We start from the raw sequence: 23999 nt of genomic DNA, 5'->3' as shown, positions 1-23999 counted from the left end.
TGCCTCTCCCTGGCAACTGAGGAGACCAGGACAGCAGGTGGGAGACCTGTGGGAAGGAGGAGGGCGCTGGCTAGTTCTCCTCCCTCTCTGCTTCTCCTCCAGCCTGGGGTGAAGGTAGCTTCCTGCTGCCATTACTGTCTGGTGGCCTGACTTCTCCTGACACCTTCACAGCCAATGCTGCCTCACCTCCTCCCCCTGCACTTCCTGGAATGGGCTCTGCTGTCAGTCCCATTACCTCTCACAATCTGTACTTAGCAGTATTATTTAGGGGAGACTGTATCTTACTCATTTTTCTACAGAAAGACTGTAGAGTGCCTAAATACTGAATTGAGTCACTTAAAATATTATAAATTTGATTCAGAAAATGTTATTTTTCCAAGGATGGGTTTATTTCAAAATTGTAAAGATTTATATATTATTTTTATTACATATAGTAAGCAATTTTTAGCTTAAAATAAAGTTTCACATTTAAAGTAAAAAAAAAAAAAAAAAAAGTCTTAAAAATGCAGACATTTTTTAAAAGCCAAAAAAGCTGAATTATCTTGCAGCACAGGTCTACCCTTAAATATTCACATTTCAGAGCTGTTTTGAAAAGATTTAAAAATTGGCTAAAAATAATTTACGACTGGCAGTGATTAAAAATCTCCTTTGGAAAAGCGTATTAATGACACATAATGAATTTAAAGTTACAAGCATTTAACGGTTTAATCAAGCATGTAGTTTTTACCAGTATACAAAATGAGACTTAGTACAAAACGGTCTTCAACTGTCACTTCAGTTGTTTCTGGAGTATTTTATGGGGAAAAGCAAACTTCACCAAACACAGAGTATCAACATTCGAGTGCTCTTTTCCACGAGTTTCTGATTTTCAACTTAGGAGAGAAGAACAGCATTTAATAACTGCATCCCTGGTGGAAAAAAAGAGGGAAAAAAACAGAATATAATATTCCTCAAAAGCAAAGTTGTAGAACATGTTCCTGCTAAATCACCGTTTTTAACAGAACTCAGTGGATGCTCCAGCACACTTTCTGATTAACAAAAACTTTGTTCAGTATCATTTAAGATTAAGAGCTGAGACGTGAAAACATTTTGCTAACTTTTGACATGGTATTTAACAAATTTTTACTGGCATATACACTGATCTCAATACAAAGAAATAAGTTTAAATACCAAAAATAACCTAACAGAAGATCTAACTTTTTTCTTTTTGAGACAGGTTCTTGCTCTGTCTTCCAGGCTAAGTGCAGTGGCGTGAGCAGATCCTCCCACCTCAGCCTCCCAAGGAACTGGGACTGTAGAGCACGCCACCATGCTAATTTTTTTTTTTTTTTGGTAGACACAGGGTCTTGCTCTGATGCCCAGACTGGTCTCAAACTCCTGGGCTCAAGCCATCCAACCCGTCTCAGCCTCCCAAAATGCTGGGATTACAGGCATGAGCCACCACATCCGGCACAAAGATTTAATTTTTTAAAAGAACTAGGCTAGGCAAGGTGGCTCATGCCTGTAAGGCGGGTGGATCACTTGAGGTCAGGAGTTCGAGACCAGCCTGGCCAACGTGGTGAAACCCCATCTCTACTAAAAAATACAAAAACTAGCTGGGCATGGCAGCATGTGCCTGTAATCCCAGCTACTCAGGAGGCTAAGCCAGGAGAATCTCTTGAACCCGGGAGGCAGAGGTTGCAGAAAGCGGAGATCAGCCATTGCACTCCAGCCTGGGTGACAAAATGAGACTCCATCTCAAAAAAAAAAAAAAAAAAGACGAATGAACTGAGTTTTAAAAGTGTAATGTTTATAACTGAATCCTCAGAATTGAAAAAAGATTAAAGTGTGACCTTTCATATTTTTTTCCAAAACTGTTATTACTTGATACTTTCATTACAAAAGCTTTCACCTAGGCCATTAAAAATATCCACTAATAAAATTCTTATAGGCAAAATCTGTACATTGCTTATTGCTCTCAAGTGCAGGATCCTAAGTGTCTGGAGAGGCTGGTCATTTTCTCGAAGTCCTGCCATCTCTTCAGAGCCTCTTGTATGGGACATCATGTCTAGAGGTCCTTTCCTCGGCACCAAGAAGTACTGGAGGTCTCCTTGCTCTAAAGCTCCTAGGCATGGTAAATTACCCGTGCACACTCCTGGTTAAGCAGTTTTCTCACCTGCAGCTTTGTTTTGCTTTTTCTCCTTATAAGTATCTATCAGAAAGAATCATACATTTGAAATGGAATAAAAATAAAATTTCTACCAATTTGCTTCGTTGTTCGTATTAATCAGACAATTTTGCTGTTTTAAAATATAGAACATATCTTTGAATTTCACAAACAGGCAAAGCTGTGCCTCACCAGAATCTTTTTCTAAATCGATCAGATTTAAAATTGGAACTCGTTTTGTTTTCTCCTCCACGGCTAAATAAATACATTTCTCTGGAAAAATATTTTAAAATGCCAGTTACCTCTTGACATACAACTGTTTTTGCTGACTAAAAATAAGCATTTATGTGCAAGCCCTCATTTTCCCAGTAACTTCCTTTTTTATTGAGATGGAGTCTGGCTCTGTCATCTAGGCTGGAGTGCAGGGGCACGAACTTGGCTCACTACAAACTCTGCCTCCAACCTCTGCCTCCTGGGTTCAAGTGATTCTCCCACCTCAGCCTCCCGAGTAGCTGGGATTACAGGCGCGCACACCATGCCCAGCTAATTCTGTATTTTTTAGTAGGAATGAGGTTTTGCCATGTTGGCCAGGCTGGTCTTGAACTCCTGACCTCAAGTGATCCTCCCAAACTGCTAGGTTTACAGGCGTAAGCCACCACACCCAGCCGTAACTTCCTTTTTTTAAGTAGAATTTGTTTTCCTGGAGTCTCTGTGTCCTATTTTCTGAACTCCTAAAGCCACGGGAGGGTCCAGAATCTCATCCACATTCCCTACTGCATGCCAGGCAGCAGGGCGGGAGGATACTCCCCACACAGCTGCTCCATGCCACCAAAATGTTTCCACACAGACTTTAGCATGGCAAGCTTCTCTTCATCTCATTGAAAACATGTCTATTGCCGGGTGCGGTGGCTCCACGGTTGTAATCCCAGCACTTTGGGAGGCCAAGGTGGTCGGATCACAAAGTCAGGAGACTGAGACCATCCTGGACAACATGGTGAAAACCCGTCTCTACTAAAATACAAAAAAAAAAATTAGCCGGGCATGGTAGTACGTGCCTGTAGTCCCAGCTACTTAGGAGGCTGAGGCGGGGGAATCTTGAACCTGAGAGTCAGAGATTTCAGTGAGCCGAAATCGCACCACTGCACTCCAGCCTGGCGACAGAGCGAGACTCCATCTCAAAAAAAAAAAATTCATTTCCTTTCAGGAAATTAAGATCAACCAAAAAAAGTGTTTAAATAGTATTTTTATGTAAAAATTACTTAAATTCATATATTTGCGTGAAGATAAGAACCAGAAACAAGACAGAATTCAAACAAGCTCACCTTGCATATGGGATGTACGACAGGCTATACCTGCAAGAAATATTCAAGCATGTTGAATCTTCATCTGAATGATGGTTTTTCTTTATGCCAAAAGGCCATGTCTAACTTTATAATAAACACAGCACCATGAGACTGTACAGTGGTTCTCAAAGTGTGACCCTGACCAGCAGTGAGAGTATCATCTGGGAACTTGTTAAAAATGTAAATTATTAGGCCCTATCCTAAACCTCCTAAATCACAAGCTTGCTTTAACAAGCAACCTGCACTTTAAACAAACTTTCTAGGTGATTCTGGTGCATGCTGAAGTCTGAGCTTCTTATAATAAAATAGAAACTGTACCAAAACTGATATTTATAGTCTCCTTTAGGGATAAATCAATTATTAGGTACAAATTAGGCAATAAAAGGCAAAATACTAGAGAAAATAACCAAGAGACTAAATTTATGTTTCTTCACATATCAATGAAAAAGAGTAAGGAACATTATATGGTTAATTTGAGATATAAAGAGAATTGCATTTAACATTCATCTATGTTTCACCTGTCAGTGGAAAGAGGGCCAAAAGAAAGGTGATCCCAAACTGGGTAACATCGAGTAAGAGGAATGTAAAATGGCAAAACCAGGAAGCAAACATTAGGAAGCAAGCAAGAGCTGCTCTGAAGTAAAAGGAAAAGGAAAAGCACTCTTGACTAACACGGAAGAGCGCAGGAGCTGTATGTAGGGCACGTTTAATCAACCGCCCGGGTATTTATGGCCTTTATGCTGATGAACTCTTACAGTACGAGACACAAAAAGGCTAAGAGGAGGAGAGTCTGAGCAGGAACCAGAGCATGACTGAATATTCACAAAAGTGGAGTGGGAAAGGCAGTGCAGGTGAAGCATCTCTGATCTGAAATGCTTGGGACTAGAAATGTGTTGGATACTGGATTTTTCTGGATTTTTGGAATATCTGCATTACATTTACTGGTTATCAACCAAATCTGAGCATCATGTTAGCGTTCAAGAAGTTTCGGATTTTGGGCTGGGCATGGTGCCTCACACTTGTAATCCCAGCTACCTGAGAGGCTGAGGCACAAGAATCACTTGAACCCGGGAGGCAGAGGTTGCAGTGAGCCAAGATAATGCCACTGTACTCCAGCCTGGGTGACAGAGTGAGACTGTCTCAAAAAAAAAAAAGAAAGAAGTTTGGATCCCGAAGCATTTTGGATTTGGGATGCTCAACCAGTAACTTCAGAAGTATTTAATCACTGCCAATTCAGAAGACATATCCAGATATCACAGGGCCACGCAGTCAACATTAAGATAAATTCCAGCTTGTATTTATCCAGCAATAGAGTGGATAATGCAGGGAAACTCATCTTCCCTTGGTCTCACCCTGTGATTTGGTCTCACTTTTATGTTTCACATGGCATCACCTACTTTTCTTACTTCTTTCTCACATTAGTAAAAAGCAGAACATATCACTACGTAACTACACGAGCACAGCACCCCATACTTCTCCCTAACAGTACCACTGAGCCACGCTGTCAACTCCAACAGGACTCATCCCAGACCTCCCCTCCTCTGAGCCTGCAGGGCCTGTCTGGCTCCGAAACACCAGACGAAATGCTTGTCACATCTCAGGCAATTTTAACATTTACTAGGATGAGGAAAGACTTACCAGGTCATTGACAAGAACTGCAATATGCAGAATAACACGGCCAGTCCCTTCTTATGCCACTAACAGCAGCAAAAACAGAGGAATTATGAGTTTCAAAGTTTTAAAACAGCTTTCCCAATCAAACTTAATTCTTCTCTTTCAAAAATGTAGATGGCTCCACTTATCTTCTTTATTAAATTTTAGTGTGATAAATTTAAGATACAGTTGATCTGAAACTTTAGAATCCATAAAATAATTTCCTTTCTAAAACTATATCCATTAATTTAAATATTGCAAAATATGTGACTTTAAATAAATGTTACTGAAACAATCGTGCATAGGCTGAAAACATTAAACTTTTAAAGGTGGTTAGGTCTTTAAAGTCAATGTTAACTTATAGAATCAACATTTAAAATCCCACTGAGATCTGTATGCCCCATGTGAAATTTACTTATTTTACTCATGCCTATTTGCTCCCTGAGTGACATTTTGAAGGAAAATTGTATTTTATTGTGATCTTCTGGAATAATATAATCAGTTTCCATGGTTGTTTTAAAAGATCTATTTTGAGAATTCCTTGTCCATCAGTGCTTTTTTATTTATCTTCAATCTACTGTTCATAAGTAAACAGGCAATTCCAAAACCAAAAACCAATGTTCTATAGAGATGTGCAAGAATATTATTTTATCATTAAGAAATGACATGTAAATCAATCTCATATAACTAAAGTTCTGTCCTTACATCACCAAAATAAAAAAAAACCTGGAATATTTCTGATAGAATAGGTCTAAACTATCTACCCTTTCTTCTTTAAAATGGGACTTTTCTTGTTGATAGTTCAAGAACTGCTTCAAACCCTTTTGGGAAATAGGTTGAGTACAATAGAAAAATATGATGTAGAATCAGGAAGTCAAAAAGTAAACGGAATTGTAACATTGTGACTTCTTTAAAGGCTAGTGAAGAGCTGTTAACCTTCTCCACAGGGTAGGAGGAGGATTTCAGTTCCTCTGTCTCTCTGTTGTTACTATCTGTGTTTTCTGGCCTTCTCCATTGGTTTTACACCTTGCTACTTGCAGCGCACTTGCCTCACCACTGCAGAGTCACAGTGCACCCCTGCAGCAGCATGAGGGAGAGAGCACAGCCCCTGAGCGAGGGCCCCTCACCACACAGGGCACTGTCAGAGGAGCCAACCGGGCCCACAAGCAGGTGAGCTCTCGGGCACACGTGTGTGTTTATTAACGACCTCTATGCTGTAGACAGCAGCATCTATGGCACATTTAGCCACTAGCTGGATGGGTGAGCAAGTGTGCACATGTGGGTTTACTGACTACCTCTACGCTGTAGACAGTAGAATCTATGGCACTTTTAGCCACTAGCTGGACGATAACATGTCAAATTTTAGGAATACCTAATCTTTAGAGAGTTTTAAAAAAACCAGAGGAGCTCTTTTAAGATAACGGTGTGATGGCACTTCAGCTGGGGAGGGGGCACACAGTTAACTGAAAGCCAGTAGGGCTGGCATAACTTACCCAAAGAGCAGCACACAGGGTAAATACGAAACACAACTACAAGGGAAGAAAGAGTAGATTACAAATTTGAGATCCTTTCAAAAGCCTAATAGAAATGCATAAACTATTCTGCATTCATTTGCATAGGTAATATACTATAGAACAAAAGTAAGAATACAGCTGACTAGTTTTATTTACATTTTCTGTAAGTATTACTTTAAAGTCTACAACTGCAATATTCCTTGGCAAATTGGAAGCACCTGATAATTTACTCTGTTAAGTAAACTGAAAGATGATCATTCCTCATCCCTGTGAAAGCAAGTAGGCACAGGAGTGAACATGAGAGGTGGGCGGTGTGGTGTTGGAAAGACCTAAAGAGATCCCAGCTCTGACGCCTGCTATCTGAGGGTCCTTGGTGAAGTCAGTGGACTTGTCTAAACCTGTTTTCTTCTCTTTAAAATGAGGAGAGTTCCTACCTACATGCTTTAAAGGGCTGTTGTAATGAATAAGGTAGAGTGCATCCATGATGGGCTTGAGCTAGAAGCTGGCACGTGCAAGGCTCTACGTGACAGAGCCTCTTCACCACCATTACTAGGCATGATCTTATGTGGGCAGCAAATCAAACCAATCAAAGTGCTCCACCTTGGGAAATGTCTTATATGTTCAAACGCTCCCACATTCTCTCAATTTGATGTGTATTTTTGTAAGGTACAGTATGTTACTGAAAAGGCTGAGGGATAAGTGCCAGGATTTCTTAAATAAAACTAATCTAACTAAAATCTTCGTGGAATATAAACTACTTATATTCTAACAGTGAAATATAATTTCTTCGTAAGCTAAAGTTAAATGTTTATATATATGTTGTTACATATGCTATTATAGGAAATTCAAAATAACTGGAGATTATAAAAGTAAGAAAATAAGAAGTTGAATAAAGACATAACAAATAAAGCTAAAAATGATTCCTCTAGTGAGGAGATGGGAGAAGACTGCCAGGCAGATTAGAGTTAACAAACATTTCCTTGTAAATTAACATAGGTTAGCTGTGTTTGGAAAGCTCATGTTAATAGTTATAATGGTGATATTTAAATCCTTTAAATATCATAAATGCTTGAAGGCAAAAGAAATCCACAAGAGACGCAGACCAGGTGAGTTAGGCGACAGAGGCAGGATGGAGAAGAGATTTGGGTCCCCCTCCTGCCCACAATACACGAAACAATGAACAGCTCAACACCCGGCATGTGTGAGAATGGAAACAACCTTTCTACCCAAAGCGTAAACTCTTAATCTACCGACCACCCGGGCTCAAGAAAACAAGAGCGATGACCTGAGAGCTGTGGACAGAACCCACAATGTAATGGAAGGCACATTTAAAGATACTGTTACGGGAGCCATATTGTTAGAATGTGTCAAGTCGGCACACAGGGAAGGGACAAAAGTCAGATGACAAATGATGCTAAATCTCCCTAAGAATATTCTAAGGACACAGAAGTATGGTGTCTATGGAGGGTGTTATGGAGGGTGTCTACGCCCACCCTCCAAAGGGTACAAACTAACAATCCCTTATGAAACCATCGGCAGGGCTTAAAAATGAAAGCACACTCGGCTCTAGGGTTCATTTAAATACACAGCTACACCATTCCATATACACAACAGAAGCAGGCTTTACCCAGCCAGTAGTCTTAGATAATACTGTACCATCTGAACTCTATAACACACAGGACATAATTTTTTATTTTTAGTTTTTCTTTTTTAGACGGAGCTTCACTCTTGTTGGCCAGGCTGGAGTGCAATGGCGCGATCTTGGCTCACTGCAACCTCCGCCTCCCACGTTCAAGCAATTCTCCTATCTCAGCCTCCCAAGTAGCTGGGATTACAGGCACATGCCACCACGCCGGGCTAATTTTTGTATTTTTAGTAGAGACGGGGTTTCATCATATTGGTCAGGTTGGTCTTGACCTCCTGCCCTCAGGTGATCCGGCCTCCTAAAGTGCTGGGGTTACAGGTGTGAGCCACCGTGCCCGGCCAGATATAATTATTACATCCAGCACAAGAAGTATACATACCTAAGAACAGACAATTATTTATAAAATAACAGTGCAAATACTTCAATAAAAGTTTTAAAAATGCACTATTTACTTACGAGCATAATAATTGTTGCAAGCAATCTTGTCGTTTCAAACATTTTCTTCAGTTGCTTCACAGGTCCCATTAAAAAGCATGTACTGTTTGAAACAAATAAAGTTTAACTGAGGTACAGGTCTACTAATTGATCTGGCTATGCAAAAATAAACTGCTTTTTTAAAAAAGAAACCCTGTTGGTTTATTTAGTTAACATCTCTCACTAAATCTGTTTTATTTTTTCCTTGACTTTATAAAGAAACTTCACAACTATTCCACTAGACATGCTATGGTCTAGGTGTCACACCATGGTGTGAAGGTGTCCTCTTCCAAATGTAGGTGTCCTCAGCGTGGTAGTGTGAAGACCGGATTAGGCTGTGAGAACTCCTCTGAAAGGGATCAGAGGCACTTGGAGGAGAGGCTGCCCAGGGGTTGCTCTTTTCTGCCCTGGGAGGACACGGGGATCTTCCCCTTGGGGGATGCATCCATCAGCAGGACACTAAGCCTGCCAGTGCCTTAACCTTGGACTTCAAGCCTCCAACTGTGAGAAAAATTTCTATTCTTCCTAAGTCACCCAGTCTACAGTATTCTGTTACTGCAGCACAAAAGGGACTAAGACAAATAACCACCCAAGGATGAGTCAAAGGTTCTCCAAGAGGGATTCTCACACTCCCAATCTAAAGTAGCCCTCAGTCACTACTGCCACACCCTATTTTAATTCTCTGCACAGCACCAACGCCATCCCATCTTTCTCTGGCTTATGATGTGAACATCTTCATTAAAATGTAAGCTCCACAAGAGCAAGGCCTAGAGTGCAGCAGCTCCAAGCCTGGGCTCCGGAGCCCACTGTCTGCAGGATTCCCACCTCAGCCATGATTTAGGTTCACTGCCACGGGCAGCACTGACCCCCCTGCTCTGTGCTATTATCTCCGGCTATAAACGGGGATGATAATACTGCTTACCTCACAAGCTCGCCGTAATACATATAAAACACTCAGAACAGTCCCACACAGTAAGTGCCCCACAAAGGCTGGCTATTCCTAGCACTAATACCATCTGTTATGGGAGACGGTATGTAGCAGCAGTCAATACATATTTACTTAATACATGTAAATCTTGTGGCTGAATTTACAATATGTACAGAGCTACATAAACATCCTACTGGGAAAGTGCTTATTAGAAAGGTAAATTTGGTAGCAAGAGCAAACCAGATATTTTGAGAAGCCAAACGTACCTGGCTAACGCAGCAAGATTGCCGAGGGTATAAAACACTGCAAAAAGCTTTATGCCGCCCGGAAGCCACAGCAATCCAGTTCCCTAAGTTAAGATATTACAGTTATTTAAAAATAATTTTACGATTTTAATGGTTAAAATATAAACGTGCTACTGCAGTAATACAATACCAATATTATGTAAATACAAATGTTTAAATACAAATCTGCTTGTAGACAGTCTAGTCTGATTACACAGAAAAAACAGTTAATTTTCAATGTTATACACTAACTTGAATCTTCTTCCTATTTGCACTAGCATATATAAATGAGCCATAACAACACTTTCTTTGTGCTTATCAGTAAATCTCAGTCTATTTAAGTTGAATATTCATGCTAAATGGCAAGTATGAAAAGGTAATAAACATCTAGATTACTGATTTTCCAGATCTTTTAACACGCTGATAAATTTTTCTTAAACTACTTCAACTATCCACAAAACTCCCCAAAATATTAATTTCTACGTATTTTCATTGATCTCTACCCCTTTATTTCAGTTCAATAAATACGTTCCACCAAAATAGTTTAACAGGGATTTAGTAAAGGACATTCATTTTTGGTACTAAATGGAATTATTAGTCTAATACAAAATAAAAATTATTAAACAATATAAAGCCTTAACTCACAAGAATAGAAAAGAAAATGCCACATACGAAGCAGATGGCAAACCATTTCAATCTGGTGTTGAAACTAAGGGATGAGGCATCCAGGACCTTAATAAAAAATGGGAAAATTTAGAATATAATCTTAATTCACCACCAATCTGATTCTTTATCCTAAATTAAAGCAAAGTTTTAACACACAGTCTAAATCATTTATTTTGCATATCACAGTGTCGTTTAAGAATACTAAGATTCCACGGTTGTTACGAGTAATATGACCATGGTCTGGGTAGCAGATGATGCTGAGGAATAACCATTAATTTTGCTAAGTCTGATAATATGTTTCACAAAAGTCCTTATCTGTTAGGGACAGCCAATATACACTGATATGGATAAAATGACATATGAGATATATTATAAAATATACAAAGATTAAAAAAATACGGGGGGCAGATACGCAGGCCAGAAAAAACACTGAAACTGCTGGGGCTGGGAAAGAGTTCACAGGTTCATGACTGGTTCTCTCAGCCTCTGTAGGATGAATTCCTTAGGCTCCCAAATGCAGAGTCTGAGGAGATACTTAGGCAGGAACTGCTCTCGGAAGCCTTTAAGAAGTGAGGGAAGTGGAATAGAGAAGCGAAAGGAACCAAGCAAGGACATGGTTTCACCCAGAGTGCAGGGTGGGCCCGCAGTGTCAACACACTGCACTGCCAAGTCCTGCTGTGAGGCAGAGGCTGGCCTTCTAGACACCACCTCCCTTCGGCCGGTCATTGGCTGCAGGCCGGGGGTGGAGTGGGGTGACTGCACCCCAGAGAGGGTAGAGGACGCTGGCCACCTACAGGAGGCAGCCTGAGCAGCCCCAGCAGAGACCATCACAGCACACACCAGACGGTGCCCATTCTAAGCTCTTTCAATCCAAGCCATGAAAGCTTTGGGCCCCTCCTCCACCACTATAAAAACGTACTGTGAAATGACCATTTATTCTAGAGCAACAGCATTCCTACATAGCACGCAAATTCTACCCAAATTATGTGGGGAAAAGAGTAGAAATTACTGTGTCTACTTTCTACAGTATGATAACCCAGCAACAGTAGGTGCAATAAACACACTCAGATTACTAATTATACTATTAAAACACACTTTCCCAGTAAGGCTAAAAAAAAAGTACATCGACAGCAGCTGTACAAGAAACTAGAAACACACAGTAAGGATTTATATTCCAAAATTTAAATTTCTAATTTATACTACCACATCCACTTAAAAATAAGACTACATGCTTATATTTTCAAGAATAATGAAAAATAAGAGAAAGTTCCATATGCAACAGCTCAAAATACATTTTGGTTACATTCCTTACCTCAAGAGATTAATCTGTGAATCCTTATGTAGCATGAAAAGCAGATAAAAATAACTAAGTATTCTGTAATGAAACATATATCACTCTTTAACACATTTTAAATGTTTTTTACGTTTTGTTTTAATTCACAGACATTCTTGTTTCCAGCAATGTCATCTGTTTACGGCAAAACTAAACACTTGATTTTAAACAAAGAGTCAACTTGCCTATAAAAACATCTAAATTTCATTCTTACTGATCAGGAAGAATCCGAATACACACTAAGTATATTTTAACTACGCAGGCCAGAATAAACTGGAAAGACTGAACTACACAGTAAATGATCTGCTAAAAAAAAAAAAAAATGGAGACATGTTCATTAGCTTGATTTAACCATCCCACAAAGTATACATGTCAAAACATCGCGCTGTACACAATAAATGTATACAATTTTTATTTGTCAATTGAAAATGGAAAGAATAAACTAGTGATTTCTAAAGGTTAGTGTGAGTCCACAATGATGTGAGGATTTAGTGAGAGGAAAAAGCATCCATTTTTCCTTCTTTTACAAGTTCAAATCACCCCATTGTTCACAAGTTCAACGCTGGTTTTCAATAGCCAGTTTTTCTCTCAGCAATGAAACAGCATGGTTATTTGTATAAAAGTAGGTATTTTTTCCTCTTATTGCCATCTTCCATGTACTGATCTTTAAAACAAAACAGCATGACAAATTATTTCCATTTGTAAACATGGAATATTCAATCCATAAGCAAATGATTTGTCTCAAGTCTTGCAAATTGTCCAGGATACAGAAACAAATACAGATTTCCTAACTGCTAACTGGGAAAACTGCGAAATGCTTCAACATGAAAGAAAACCTGGCAGTGCATCTTCCAACTAGGAGACAGAAGGAACCCTCACATCTGCTTATCACAAGCATTATTTTTGAGACGGAGTCTCTGTTGCTCAGGCGTGATCTCAGCTCAAAGCAACCTCTGCCTCCCACAGTCAAGTGATTCTCCTACCTCAGCCTCCCAATTAGCTGGGACTACAGGTCCACGCCACCATGCCTAATTCTTTGTATTTTTAGTAGAAATGGGGTTTCACTATATTGGCCAGGCTGGTCTCAAACTCCTGACCTCATGTGATCACCCACCTCAGTCTCCCAAAGTGCTGGGATTATAGGCATGAGCCACAGCACCCAGCCTGTTTACCATAAGCATTTATGTGCTGCTTAATTTTACCACCAATCAGGAGCAATCCCACCAAAACCAGCAACTTTGTTAATCTCTTAGTCTTAGAAAAGAAATAAAATTGCCACCTCTTTCTCTCCCAAAACCACCATCAATCATTTTACTTACCTGTTACCACAGGAAGGGGAAGCCAAGAGAATACAGGCCCTTCAGCAGGGACTGCTCTCCCTATTCCCCCCACAGTAAACACAGCACTGCTTGCAACTAGAACTTCATTAATTTTTTTAAAAAGCAGGTGAGAAACATAACAGAGGAAAATGTAGTCCTAGCAGCAACAACACGAAGGCTGAATGAGTGGCTCCCACAGCACAGCCGAAACCCACCCCTTCAGGTGACGGAGAAGCGGAGGAACAGCTCTAACCCATGCAGCGCCAGGAAACAGCACAGCTAGAAGGACCTGAGCCTTGCCCCTGGGCTTCTGCCATCTAAACACAGAAAACACTTGTGGCTTTCCACTAGTGATGACACTGAACCCAGTATTCCTCCCACTCCTTTTTCAAAACACCAGTAGGTATAAAAAGACAAACTTGCGCAGACAAGTGAGAAAAAGACACAGGCATCTGCAGACCCTCAGGCCCATTCCAGGTGGAACTGCCCGCTCCCCCAGTCGCCTGCTCCCCACACCGGCTGCTGCGGTCCACACTTTAGAGAGCCACTCTTTCCTCCTCCTTATTCAGGACTCTTGATCAGGGGGCCGACCCAGATCCTTGCAGCATCTGGCATGGTTTCCACGTCCACATGGGCAGCGTGGCCTTTCTGTTTCTCATTCCCTAATCTCCACCGGCATTTCCCCTCCAGTCCGTGACCCAGCCCAGGGCAGTTGTTCTACCCGAAATTACACCATCGCCAAAATTACACCATCGCCAAATTTCCGGCTGCTGCTCTCCGACCGCAGCAGGCTGGTTCCTTGGCTCCCACTGTGCTGACTCCTTGGCCTCCTGAACACCTCATCCCGCCCTTCTCCTTTTTTTCAGTGGCTTCGACAGGACATTCCAAATCCCCTTCCGCTGCCTTCACCTGGTAGCATCCCACCAGAGTGCAGCTTTCCCTCCTCCAGGAGGTGCTGAGCTGAGCTCTGCTGGGTGAAGTCAGGCACAGGGCAGGGGGGTCCTGAGCCGGTCCTCATCAGCAGCCCACGGCCTGCACACTGCTACCTGGCAATCTAAGGCTTCTTGCTTTATCTCAACGTGCATTTTACTCTAACCCACTTCGAACCTCCACTTCCTGCCCCACGCTTCCATTCTTAGCAGACAACTTCCCCTACTTCACACACAGAAACCCAAAGTCATCAGTGGGAACTCCCTCACCTTCCTGCTGCTACCAAACCACCAAACCCACCCAGTAAGAACACCCATGCTCTCGTCCTTTCCTGGTTCCCGCAGAGCTGAGATCCACCTGTCCACCCTGCTTTACACCCAACCCCTGACCTGCTCAGGGAATTTATGCTAGTGGGCTTTTTCCTCTAGTGAATGTGTTCTCACTCTCTGAAACTGCGTCCATCAACTTTTAAATATGCTGAAACCCTTTCCATCTTAAACAGAAAGCGTACTTGACTTCAGCTTCCAGCCTCTGTACACTCACACCTTCATTCATCCATCCATCCATCCATCCACTGACTGGCTCAATACTTACTGAGTGCCGCTATGTGCCTGTTCTAAGTGCTGGGTAACGGATCTAGCTCCTGATTAAAAATCTATGTGCTGGCTGCTACAACAAAAATACCATAGGCCAGGCACTGTGGCTCATGCCTGTAATCCTGGCACTTTGGGAGGCTGAGGCAGGTGGATCGCTTGAACCCAGTTCAAGACCAGCCTGGGCAACATGGCAAGACTCCCATCTCTGCAAAAAATACAAAGATTAGCCAGGTATGGGGGCACACACCTGTGGTGCCAGCTACTTGGGAGACCGAGGTGGGAGGATCACCTGAGCCCGAGAGTCAGAGGTTGCAGTGAGCCGAGATCACACCACTGCACTCCAGTCTAGGTCAGTCTCCCAAAGAGCCCAAACAGCTGCGGAAGCTCGTCATTGGAGGGCTGAGCTTTGACACAACTGATGAGAACCTGAGAAGCCAATCTGAGCAATGGGGAAAGCTCATGGACTGTGTGGTCATGAGATCCAAGCACCTAGCACTCTGGGGGCTTTGGCTTTGTCCTGTATGCCACTGTGAAGGAGGTGGATGCGCCATGAATACAAGGCCACACGAGGTGGATGAAGAGCTGTGGAACCAAAGAGCTGTCTCAAGAGAAGATTCTCAAAGACCAGGTCCCCAGCTAACTGTGAAAAAGGTATTTGTTGGTGGCATTAAAGAAGACACTGAAGAACATCGCCTAAGAGATCTTGAACAGTGTGGAAAAACTGAAGTGACTGAAATCATGACTGACAGAGGGAGTGCCAAGAAAAGGGGCTATGCCTTCGTAGCCTTTGACAACCAGGACTGTGCACAAGACTGTCACCCAGAAATACCACACTGTGTATGGCCACAACCGTGAAGTGAGGGAAGTCCTGTGAAAGCAAGAGACGGCTAGTGCGTCATCCAGCCAAAGAGGTCGAAGGGCCTCTGGAAACTTTGGTGGCGGTTGTGGAGGTGGTTTTGGTGGGAATGACAACTTCGGTCATGGAGGAAACTTCAGTGGTCGTGATGGCTTTGGTGGCAGCTGTCCACAGCCGTGGCGGTGGATACAGTGACAGCAGGGATGGCTGTAATGGATTTCGTAATGATGGAATCAATTCTGGAGATGGCAGAAGCTCCAGTGATTTGGCAATTACCGTCTTCAAATTTTGGACCTATAAAGGGAGGAAACTTTGGAGGCAGAAGCTCTGGCCCCTATGGTGGTGGAGAACAATACTTTGCCAAACTTTACAATACTTTACAAAACCGAGGTGGCTACAGTGGTTCCAGTAGCAGCAGTAGCCATGCACTGGCAGAAGATTTTAACCCATTTAGCCCTGAGGTTGTATTTTTCTGAATTTGAAAAATCAGACCTTGGCGATGACCTTGAACAGGAGAATATAAATATCTCCCACATGCTTAGCGTTCCAATAATGGAACACCAGGCATAAATAGGTTCAAAAAACCAAGGTGGCTATGGTGGTTCCAGTAGCAGCAGTAGCCATGGCACTGGCAGAAGATTTTAATCACTGCCAGGAAACAAAGCTTAGTAGGAGAGGAGAGCCAGAGAAGCGACAGGGAAGCTACAGGTTACAAGAGATTTGTGAACTCAGCCAGCCAAGCACAGTGGTGGCAGAGCCCAGCTGCTACGAAGATACATTTTACACAACACTCAAGTGTATGAGCAAAAAACTCCAGGACTGTATTTGTGACTAATTTTATTAACAGGTTATTTTAGTTTCTGTTCTGTGGAAAGTACCAAGCATTCCAACAAAGGGTTTTAATGTAAATTTTTTTTTTTTTGCACTCATGCTGTTCGACACTGAATAAATGTGTCTTTTTTAAAAACATGCTGTGTAAAGTTAGTCTCCTCTGAAGCCATCTTGCTAAATTTTCCCCAAGAGTGTGAAGTCAGAATTCCTTCAGGGTGATGCCAGGTTCTACCTGGAAATTATTCACAGTCTGCTTGGGTGGGGAAGCCATTGTCTTCAGTAAGCTCGGTGTAGCTGAACTGACAGTTACTGCTGTGACCTGAAGTTCACCACTAAAGGGGATCACCCAAGCAAAATCACAGAATTATCAGTTATAAAAACGATTGTTGGCCAGGCGCAGTGGCTCACGCCTGTAATCCCAGCACTTTGGGAGGCCGAGGCATGTGGATCGCGAGGTCATGAGATCGAGACCATCCTGGCTAACACGGTGAAACCCCGTCTCTCCAAAAACAAAAAACAAAAAAATTAGCCGGGCGCAGTGGCGGGCGACTGTAGTCCCAGCTACTCGGGAGGCTGAGGCAGGAGAATGGCGTGAATCCGGGGGGCAGAGCTTGCAGTGAGCCGAGATCACACCACTGTGCTCCAGCCTGGGCAACAGAGCGAGACTTGGTCTCAGAAAAAAAAAAGATTGTTGGCACATCCCATGCAATATACCTAAACTGAATAATGGTACTAGATAACATTATAGATGGGAATGAAGCTTGTATATCATCCATAATTGTATGTAGCTAATAAAACTATTTAATTCTCTTAAAAAAAAAAACACTGTGGACTGGGGAGCCTATAAACAACAGACACTTATTTCTCACAGTTCTAGAGACTGGAAGTCCATGATCAAGCAGATTCGGCGTCTGGTGAGGCATCTCTGGTTCACAGATGACACCTTCTGAGTCCTCACACAGCGGAAAGGGCAATGCGTCCTTTATTTCCTCAACTTCCCAGGCTCAAGCAATCCTCCCACCGCAGCCTCCCATGTAGCTGGGACCACAGGCACACACCATCACGCTCAACTAATTTTTAAATTTTTTGTAGAGACGGGGTCTCGCCATGATGCCCAGACTGGTCTTGAACTCCTTGGCCCAAGCAATCCTCCTGCCTCAGGCTTCCAAAGTGCTGGGATTATAGTCATGAGCCACTGCATGTGGCCTGGGACCTCTTTATTAGGGCATGAAACCCATTCCTAATCACACCCCAAAGGCCCCTCCTCTTCATACCATCACACTGGGGATTAAGGGGGACACAGACATTCAGACCACAGCACTGTGAGTGATTCTGGGGCTGGCCACAGGCAATTACACAGGCTTTACCTGGCAGGCCTCCCAGGGAAAGCTCCCTCTGCACGCCATACTCGGAACACAGTGCAGACTTGGGGCAGTGCAGCCCCTGGGGAGGTGCAGTCAAGGTCCCAGGCCTTTCGGCCCCCACACTTTTTCATGTAGTTCCCTTCCTAGCCCAGTGCCTTCTTTCCCAGGAATCTCTGATGTCGTGGGAGTGGACAGGACCCCCGGCTGGCACACGCCTGGCAGTGGTTGGGAAGTTCACCTTGACCATTCTAGCTTCACATGCCTCACCTGGCTGAAACCCTGCAGACACAAGTCACTTCCCTGTCCTTAATTCCAAGGGACATTTTCGAGACATCAGTATCCTTTCCAACTCAACAGCACAGGACACTTTGGCACTCCCTCCTGCTTGTAATGTTCTCTTCAACTCCCACATCCCACAGGCTCTCCTGACTGTCCTCCCGCCTCACTGGCTGCTCCTGCTGGGGGTCTCCTCTGCCACCTGAGCTCCCTCTACCTGGAAAGACAGTTTCCTCCCTGTGTTTCTCTACACTCTCCCACTACCCACCTCACCCACACCCACTATGGGAACAGTGAGGGAAGTAGATAAGGTAGGTATATTTACAATCTTCTAAGTGGGAGAGGCAGAGAGAGCTTAAATTGTATATTAGGCAATTTTCTCTTATTATCATCCTCCACGCGGTGATGTTTGAAGTGAAACATGATAAATTAATGCCATTTGTAAATATGAAATACTCAGTCAACACGCAAATGGACTTGTCTCAACCCGTGTGCTATGGTCTGAGTGTTTGCTGAAATCCTCAGCCCCATGGTGATGGTACTGGAAGATGGCCCTTCAGGAGATGATCAGGTCATGGGGGTGGAGTCCTCATCAATGGGATCCATGCCCTAATAAGACGAGAAAGAGACTAAAGCTGTCTGTTCTCTGCCATGTCAAGATGTAAACAGAGGCAACAGTGTGACACCAGGAAGCAGGAGGGGCCTCACCAAGAACCCATGAGCACACCTTGATCTCCGACTTCCGGCCTCCAAACCCGTAAGAAATAAATTTCTGTTGCTTACAAATCACCAAGTCTAAGGTATTTTGTTACAGCAGGCTGAATGGACTAAGACATCTCACAAAGTGTCAGCAGGGGTTAGTAGGGGCTCCCACAAGAGAACTCTGTAGAATGTTCCTGCCATTCTTGTCATCTAACTCCCAACAAGTACCTTATGCCAATGCCCTCACCTCTCCTTGGTAGTTACCCAAATCCAAACAACTCACTCCTCTGTTTGTTCAACAAGTAGTTATGAACAGCTATTAGACGTCAGGTACTTGGTAGGTTCTACATACACAGAAGGGAATAAGACAGAACGTAGTGCACTTACATTCAGATGGGGGGAAATGGGCAATAAACTAATAAGGCAGGTTCTACTAAGGACATAAATAGGGGCAGCGTAACTGGGTCAGGAAGGGCCTCTCTAAAGAGGTGACCAAATAAAGACATCAGGAAGTGACCAATCCAACTCTGAAAAGAGCCAGGAAGGGGCATTCCAGAAAAAAGAAATGCAATGCCAAGTCTCCCAGGCAGAAGAAAATGGCTCCAACTGAGGAGGAGAAAGAGGGCCGGGCAATGCAAGCACTGGGGAGAGGGTAGGGAGGCAGGCCAACAAGCAGTGAAGGGCTGAGAGGCCAAGGGAGGGATCTGGATTTTATTCAGGTGCTGCAGGAAGTCACCGAAGGATGTGATCAAGGGAGGAATACGATCAACTCTAAGATCTGGCTCAACATCTCTCCCTCCTTGACTTCTTCCCAGACATCTCAAAAGAGGTGTCCCAGAACTCTGGCTACCGTGCCTCTCCCCTGGGCTCAAAGCACCTCCACAGGAGGGCGACGCAGCCTGGATGTCAGCATGCTCCCCCATGACCTTCACTGCCTCGCCCAACTCCTCAACTGGCCTAGAACCATCCCTGTCAAGACCCAATTCCAACGTGCCCACCATCCTGGTTACGTCTTGCTGCACAAGAAGGGCAACACTCTCAGGTCATCCCTCACCCCATTCAGGTCTGTGCACCTTTAATCCCATCTCGTCTCCTACCCATCTCCAAAAACTAACAGCAAACCTCCCTATGTCCTCACCCTCTTCTCTGAGGATCCTCTCACCTTCCTGCTAGGTTTGAAATTTAGTCTCCAGGGCCAGGGCTCTCCCCTACGAATTCTGCACCACTTGGACAGCAGTGAGCCAGGTGTCTTCCCTCCTCACTGCCACTTCCTGCCCCTTCCTCCTCCCTAGAGACACTTGCTTTCCAAGTCACTCCTCAATAGCCCCCTAGCAACAATCCCCTCTTGCCTGCACCATAATTTTCCCCTTTCCTGGATCATTCCCAAAGCACAGAAACATCCAGTATTTTCCTTGGGAAAATGACATGTTCCCCAACCTCACTGCATCCTTCAACTACCACCCACTTCTTTGCTCCACAGGAAAAATCACTGAGATGGCCATACTGACTCCATCTTCTTTCTATTCTCCCCTGACTTCAATCAGGCCTCTGTCCCCATCCAGCCACCAAGACTGCTCTCGTGGAAGTGACAACTGATAACCTCCACAGGTAACCTGCTCTTAACTTCTGAAACCCATTAACAATACTGGGTCCCCTCCCCTTCCTAAAGCACTCTCTTCCCTCACTTTCTGGGGCATCCTTCTCTCTGGGTTCTCCTCCTCCTCCTCTCGCCGATCCTCTCAGCTGTCTTTGCTGGCTGCTACTCATCCTCTAAACCTCTACACACCAGAGAAAACCAGAGGTCAAACCTTGGATCTCATCTGTTTTCTACTTGACGATCTCATCTCTCTCCTATTTCCTCCCACAAACTCTACAGCCTTATGTCCAACTGCTTTCCTGACATCTCCACTTGGATGTTACCTGGATCTCAGACCTCACATCCACACTGAAATGATTTTCCTCCCTGAACCTGCTCCTCCCACATTCACTTAATGGCAACTCCACTTCTCAAGATGCTTAGGTCGAACGCATGAGGCATCCTTGCCTCCTCTCACTCACACATCCAATCCGTCAACAGTGAGGCCTGCTGGCTGCACACTCAGACCATTTACAGAATCTGATCACTTTTTTGTTTTTTAAACAGGCTTTTTCGCTTTTTAAACCACTTGTATCACTGATTCGAGCCACAGTCATCTCTTGCCAGGACAACTGTACTTGTCTCCAGCCCAGTCTCTGGGCTTCTAACCTTGCCTCTACAGTTTGTTCTCCACAAAGCAGCCAGAGTGATCCTTTAAAATCCAAGTCGGTCACACCACCACTCTGCTCAAAACCCAAAGGCTTCCTATCACACTCAGAGTAAAGCTAAAATCCTTTCCATGGCCTATGAGAACCCCCACAATTGAAAATCCCCCTTCCTGTCTCACCTTCTCTCCTACAATTGTCCCTCTTCTCTGCCCCGCTGCTAGAGCCCCTCTGGCCTCCTTACTGGCCCTGAACATGCTGACCACACTCCACTCGGGACTCTGTATCTGCTGGGCCCTCTGCCTTGGAGGCCCTTATTCACAGGACGCTCAGACATCCCAGCAGCTCTTCTGAGCTTTGCACACATGGCTCCCTGGCACGAAGGCCTTATCTAATACGGCAACCTCAACCTCCTCAATCTGCTCTGACTTTTTCTGTGGCTGTCTGACACATTATACACTTACTTGTTTATTCATTGTTTCCTCCAATTAAAATTTAAGTTCCATGTGAAGGAGGTATTTGCACTGGTCACTTGTTATTAACACGTGCATCTTGAACAATGTCAAACATATGCAGGAACTTGAATAATTGTTAATGAATGATCACCTCCTCTGAACTCGCAGCACTTGTCTATACAGCCAGTCACTCTAATCTTTGATTACTTCTCCACGTATCTTTTCTCCCCTCTAGACAGTGGGCTCAAGATAAGTGATATTACCTTCGCATCTCCAAAGTTTAGAGTAGCACGGTCCAATAGAATTTTCTGCAATGCAAATGTTCTATATCTTCACTGTTCAATACACTAGCCTTTAACCACATGTGTCTACAGAACATGTGAAATGTGGTTGCTGTGACTAAGGAACTGAATGTTAAATTTTATTTAATTTTAATTAATTTAAATTTAATTGCTCCAGGCACTGTGGCTCAAGCCTGTCATTCCAACACTTTGGGAGGTCAACGTGGGCGGATCACTTGAGGTCAGGAGTTCGAGCCCAGCCGGACCAACATGGGGAAAGCCCCATCTCTACTAAAAATACAAAATAATTAGCAGGGTGTGGTAGCAGGTGCCTGTAATCCCAGCTACTCAGGAGGCTGAGGCAGGAGAATTGCTTGAATCTGGGAGGTAGAGGTTGCAGTGAGTCGAGATCGCACTACTGCACTCCAGCCTGGGCGACAAAGCAAGACTCTATCTCAAAAAAAAAAAAAAATTAATTGGCCACATGTGGCTGTGGTAATGTACAGAGTTACAGAGCGCAATGAGAACAGATACTTGTCTTACACTCTCTGAACCCAAAACTCTAGCCCAGAACTCTGCCCACAAGAAGTGCTGAGTAAGTATAATGACAAGGAAGTCAGGAAGAGACAAACAGAAGAGCCTTATGAAATACAATTTTAAATGTCCAACTTCTGTGACAGCGCACAATAATATGCAATATAATCTCAAGCAATAACAAAAATACCTATACCGCAGTTCCTGCTCCACTGCTACTTTGAACCTTCTTACCTTCTCGCTGGTAAGGCGCAGACACAAGGGCTTTTATTAAGAAAGGAAAAAAAATTCTTACCAGGGCTCACTGCCTTAACAGAAAATGTTTAATTCAATATAATTTCACTTATCAATGTCCTGTTTATTTTTCCTCCAGTCTCCCTATTTCCAAAAGACCAACCTCCTACACACACACACACACACAGTACCTCCTTTACCTCCAGAGACAAACAGATGCAACAAGCTTTAGGTCTCGGCTCACTGCAGCTCGCAGGATAAATGCCCTGCATAGCTACTTACGCTGCATAGCCCGAGGCCAAACCCCGCACTAGGCTCAGAAAACCAAATAGGGTGTGGGAGCGATGGATTATTTGGGAGAGCGAGGGCAGGCGTTGGTGGGTTCCTGAGAGTCAGAGACCAGATGGAAGAGTTGGAGGGTGGGTCTCAAAGGGGGTTTAAGTAGACCCCATGGAAAACAGGAAGGTTCTCAAATTCTCCCCAGGAAGCAGACGGAGCCCTCCTAAATCAACCCGCCGAGCAGAGGAGGCCCAGACCCCCGGCCTCGCACCCACCCCACCCGCTCGGCCGGTCCTCACTGCGGCCGGGGCCGGCGGGCAGCCCCGGGACTGGACGAGGGCGCGGGTTTGCTACCTGCGTGGTCAGGCCCTGCTCCTCGTCGTCCTGGCCGCTCAGGACCCGCCGCAGCTTCTCCATGGCCCCGTTCCAGGGCCGTAGCGCCCGCCACTCTGTTGCCGGCCCCTGACGCCCACCAGGAAACCCCGAACCCGAATCCCACAGAGCAGCCGGAAGTCCGGTCCCGCACACTTCCGGCTCGTCAGCGCTGCCAGGGCGGCCGCCGTAGCAATGCGCGCATGCTCACCAGCGTTTCCTTCTGGCCTGGACGTGGTCCGTGAAGTCTGCGTAGTGGCAGGTGATGGTGGGGCTGTCCCTTCCCACTGTCTGCGAGGTGCGGGGTGACAACGCGCGGGGACACAGCGTGGGTATGGGCCCCCTGCCCACAGCTGGCGCACAGCCATGAAGGTAGACCTGACCGGGGCACGACCAGTGAACCCTGCAGACCCGGCGTCCTCCGGACCCCGCGAGGGGCCCTGCTGGGCGGGTCCGCGGCCCCGAATGCGCCTTTGCTCGCCGGGAATCGGGGAGCGGAGGGCTTCTGGGGGCAGGTGGCCGTGCTCCGACGAGCGCCCTGCCACCCACGAGAGGGCTCTGGGGGCGTCGCCAGCCCTCCCAGCTGGGTCTCCTCATCCGGAGACACAAACGCCTGCCTCAGGATTAAAGCGAGGAACTGTATTTCACACCGTCTCAGGAGAAGTAGCAGGAGGCTGCCTCACTCTTTTGCCCTTGTGAGAGCTGTTTCTTTACTCAGTTCCCTGGTCAGCTAGGAGTTTGTA

The 23999-nt window shown here is 44.5% G+C and overlaps 1 protein-coding gene across 1 annotated transcript; it reads right to left on the bottom strand.

The window, feature by feature from the left end:
- Nucleotides 1-367: 367 nt before the first annotated feature.
- On the bottom strand, nucleotides 368-23419 carry SFT2D1 (SFT2 domain containing 1). The gene is made up of 8 exons (XM_025384063.1): nucleotides 23239-23419; nucleotides 10633-10719; nucleotides 9970-10052; nucleotides 8758-8839; nucleotides 6636-6671; nucleotides 5128-5186; nucleotides 3469-3498; nucleotides 368-908 (listed from the first exon to the last, which is right to left on the bottom strand). The coding sequence occupies exons 1-8, from the start codon at nucleotides 23299-23301 to the stop codon at nucleotides 869-871; spliced, it is 480 nt and encodes a 159-aa protein (XP_025239848.1). The 5' UTR covers nucleotides 23302-23419; the 3' UTR covers nucleotides 368-868.
- Nucleotides 23420-23999: the final 580 nt, after the last annotated feature.

The sequence above is a fragment of the Theropithecus gelada genome, chromosome 4 (assembly GCF_003255815.1).
Source record: "Theropithecus gelada isolate Dixy chromosome 4, Tgel_1.0, whole genome shotgun sequence".
Taxonomy (NCBI): domain Eukaryota; kingdom Metazoa; phylum Chordata; class Mammalia; order Primates; family Cercopithecidae; genus Theropithecus; species Theropithecus gelada.
Note: the sequence above shows the minus strand (reverse complement) of the source record. Positions and strands in the feature narration are given on the sequence as shown.

Coding starts and splice junctions, on each gene's coding strand:
- SFT2D1 (XM_025384063.1), bottom strand. CDS start 23,301: ATGGAGAAGCTGCGGCGGGTCCTGAGCGGCCAGGACGACGAGGAGCAG. Junction 3,499..5,127: donor CAGTTCTTGTCAATGACCTG/GTAAGTCTTTCC, acceptor TATTTCTTGCAG/GTATAGCCTGTCGTACATCC. Junction 909..3,468: donor TCGTACATCCCATATGCAAG/GTGAGCTTGTTT, acceptor TTTTTCCACCAG/GGATGCAGTTATTAAATGCT.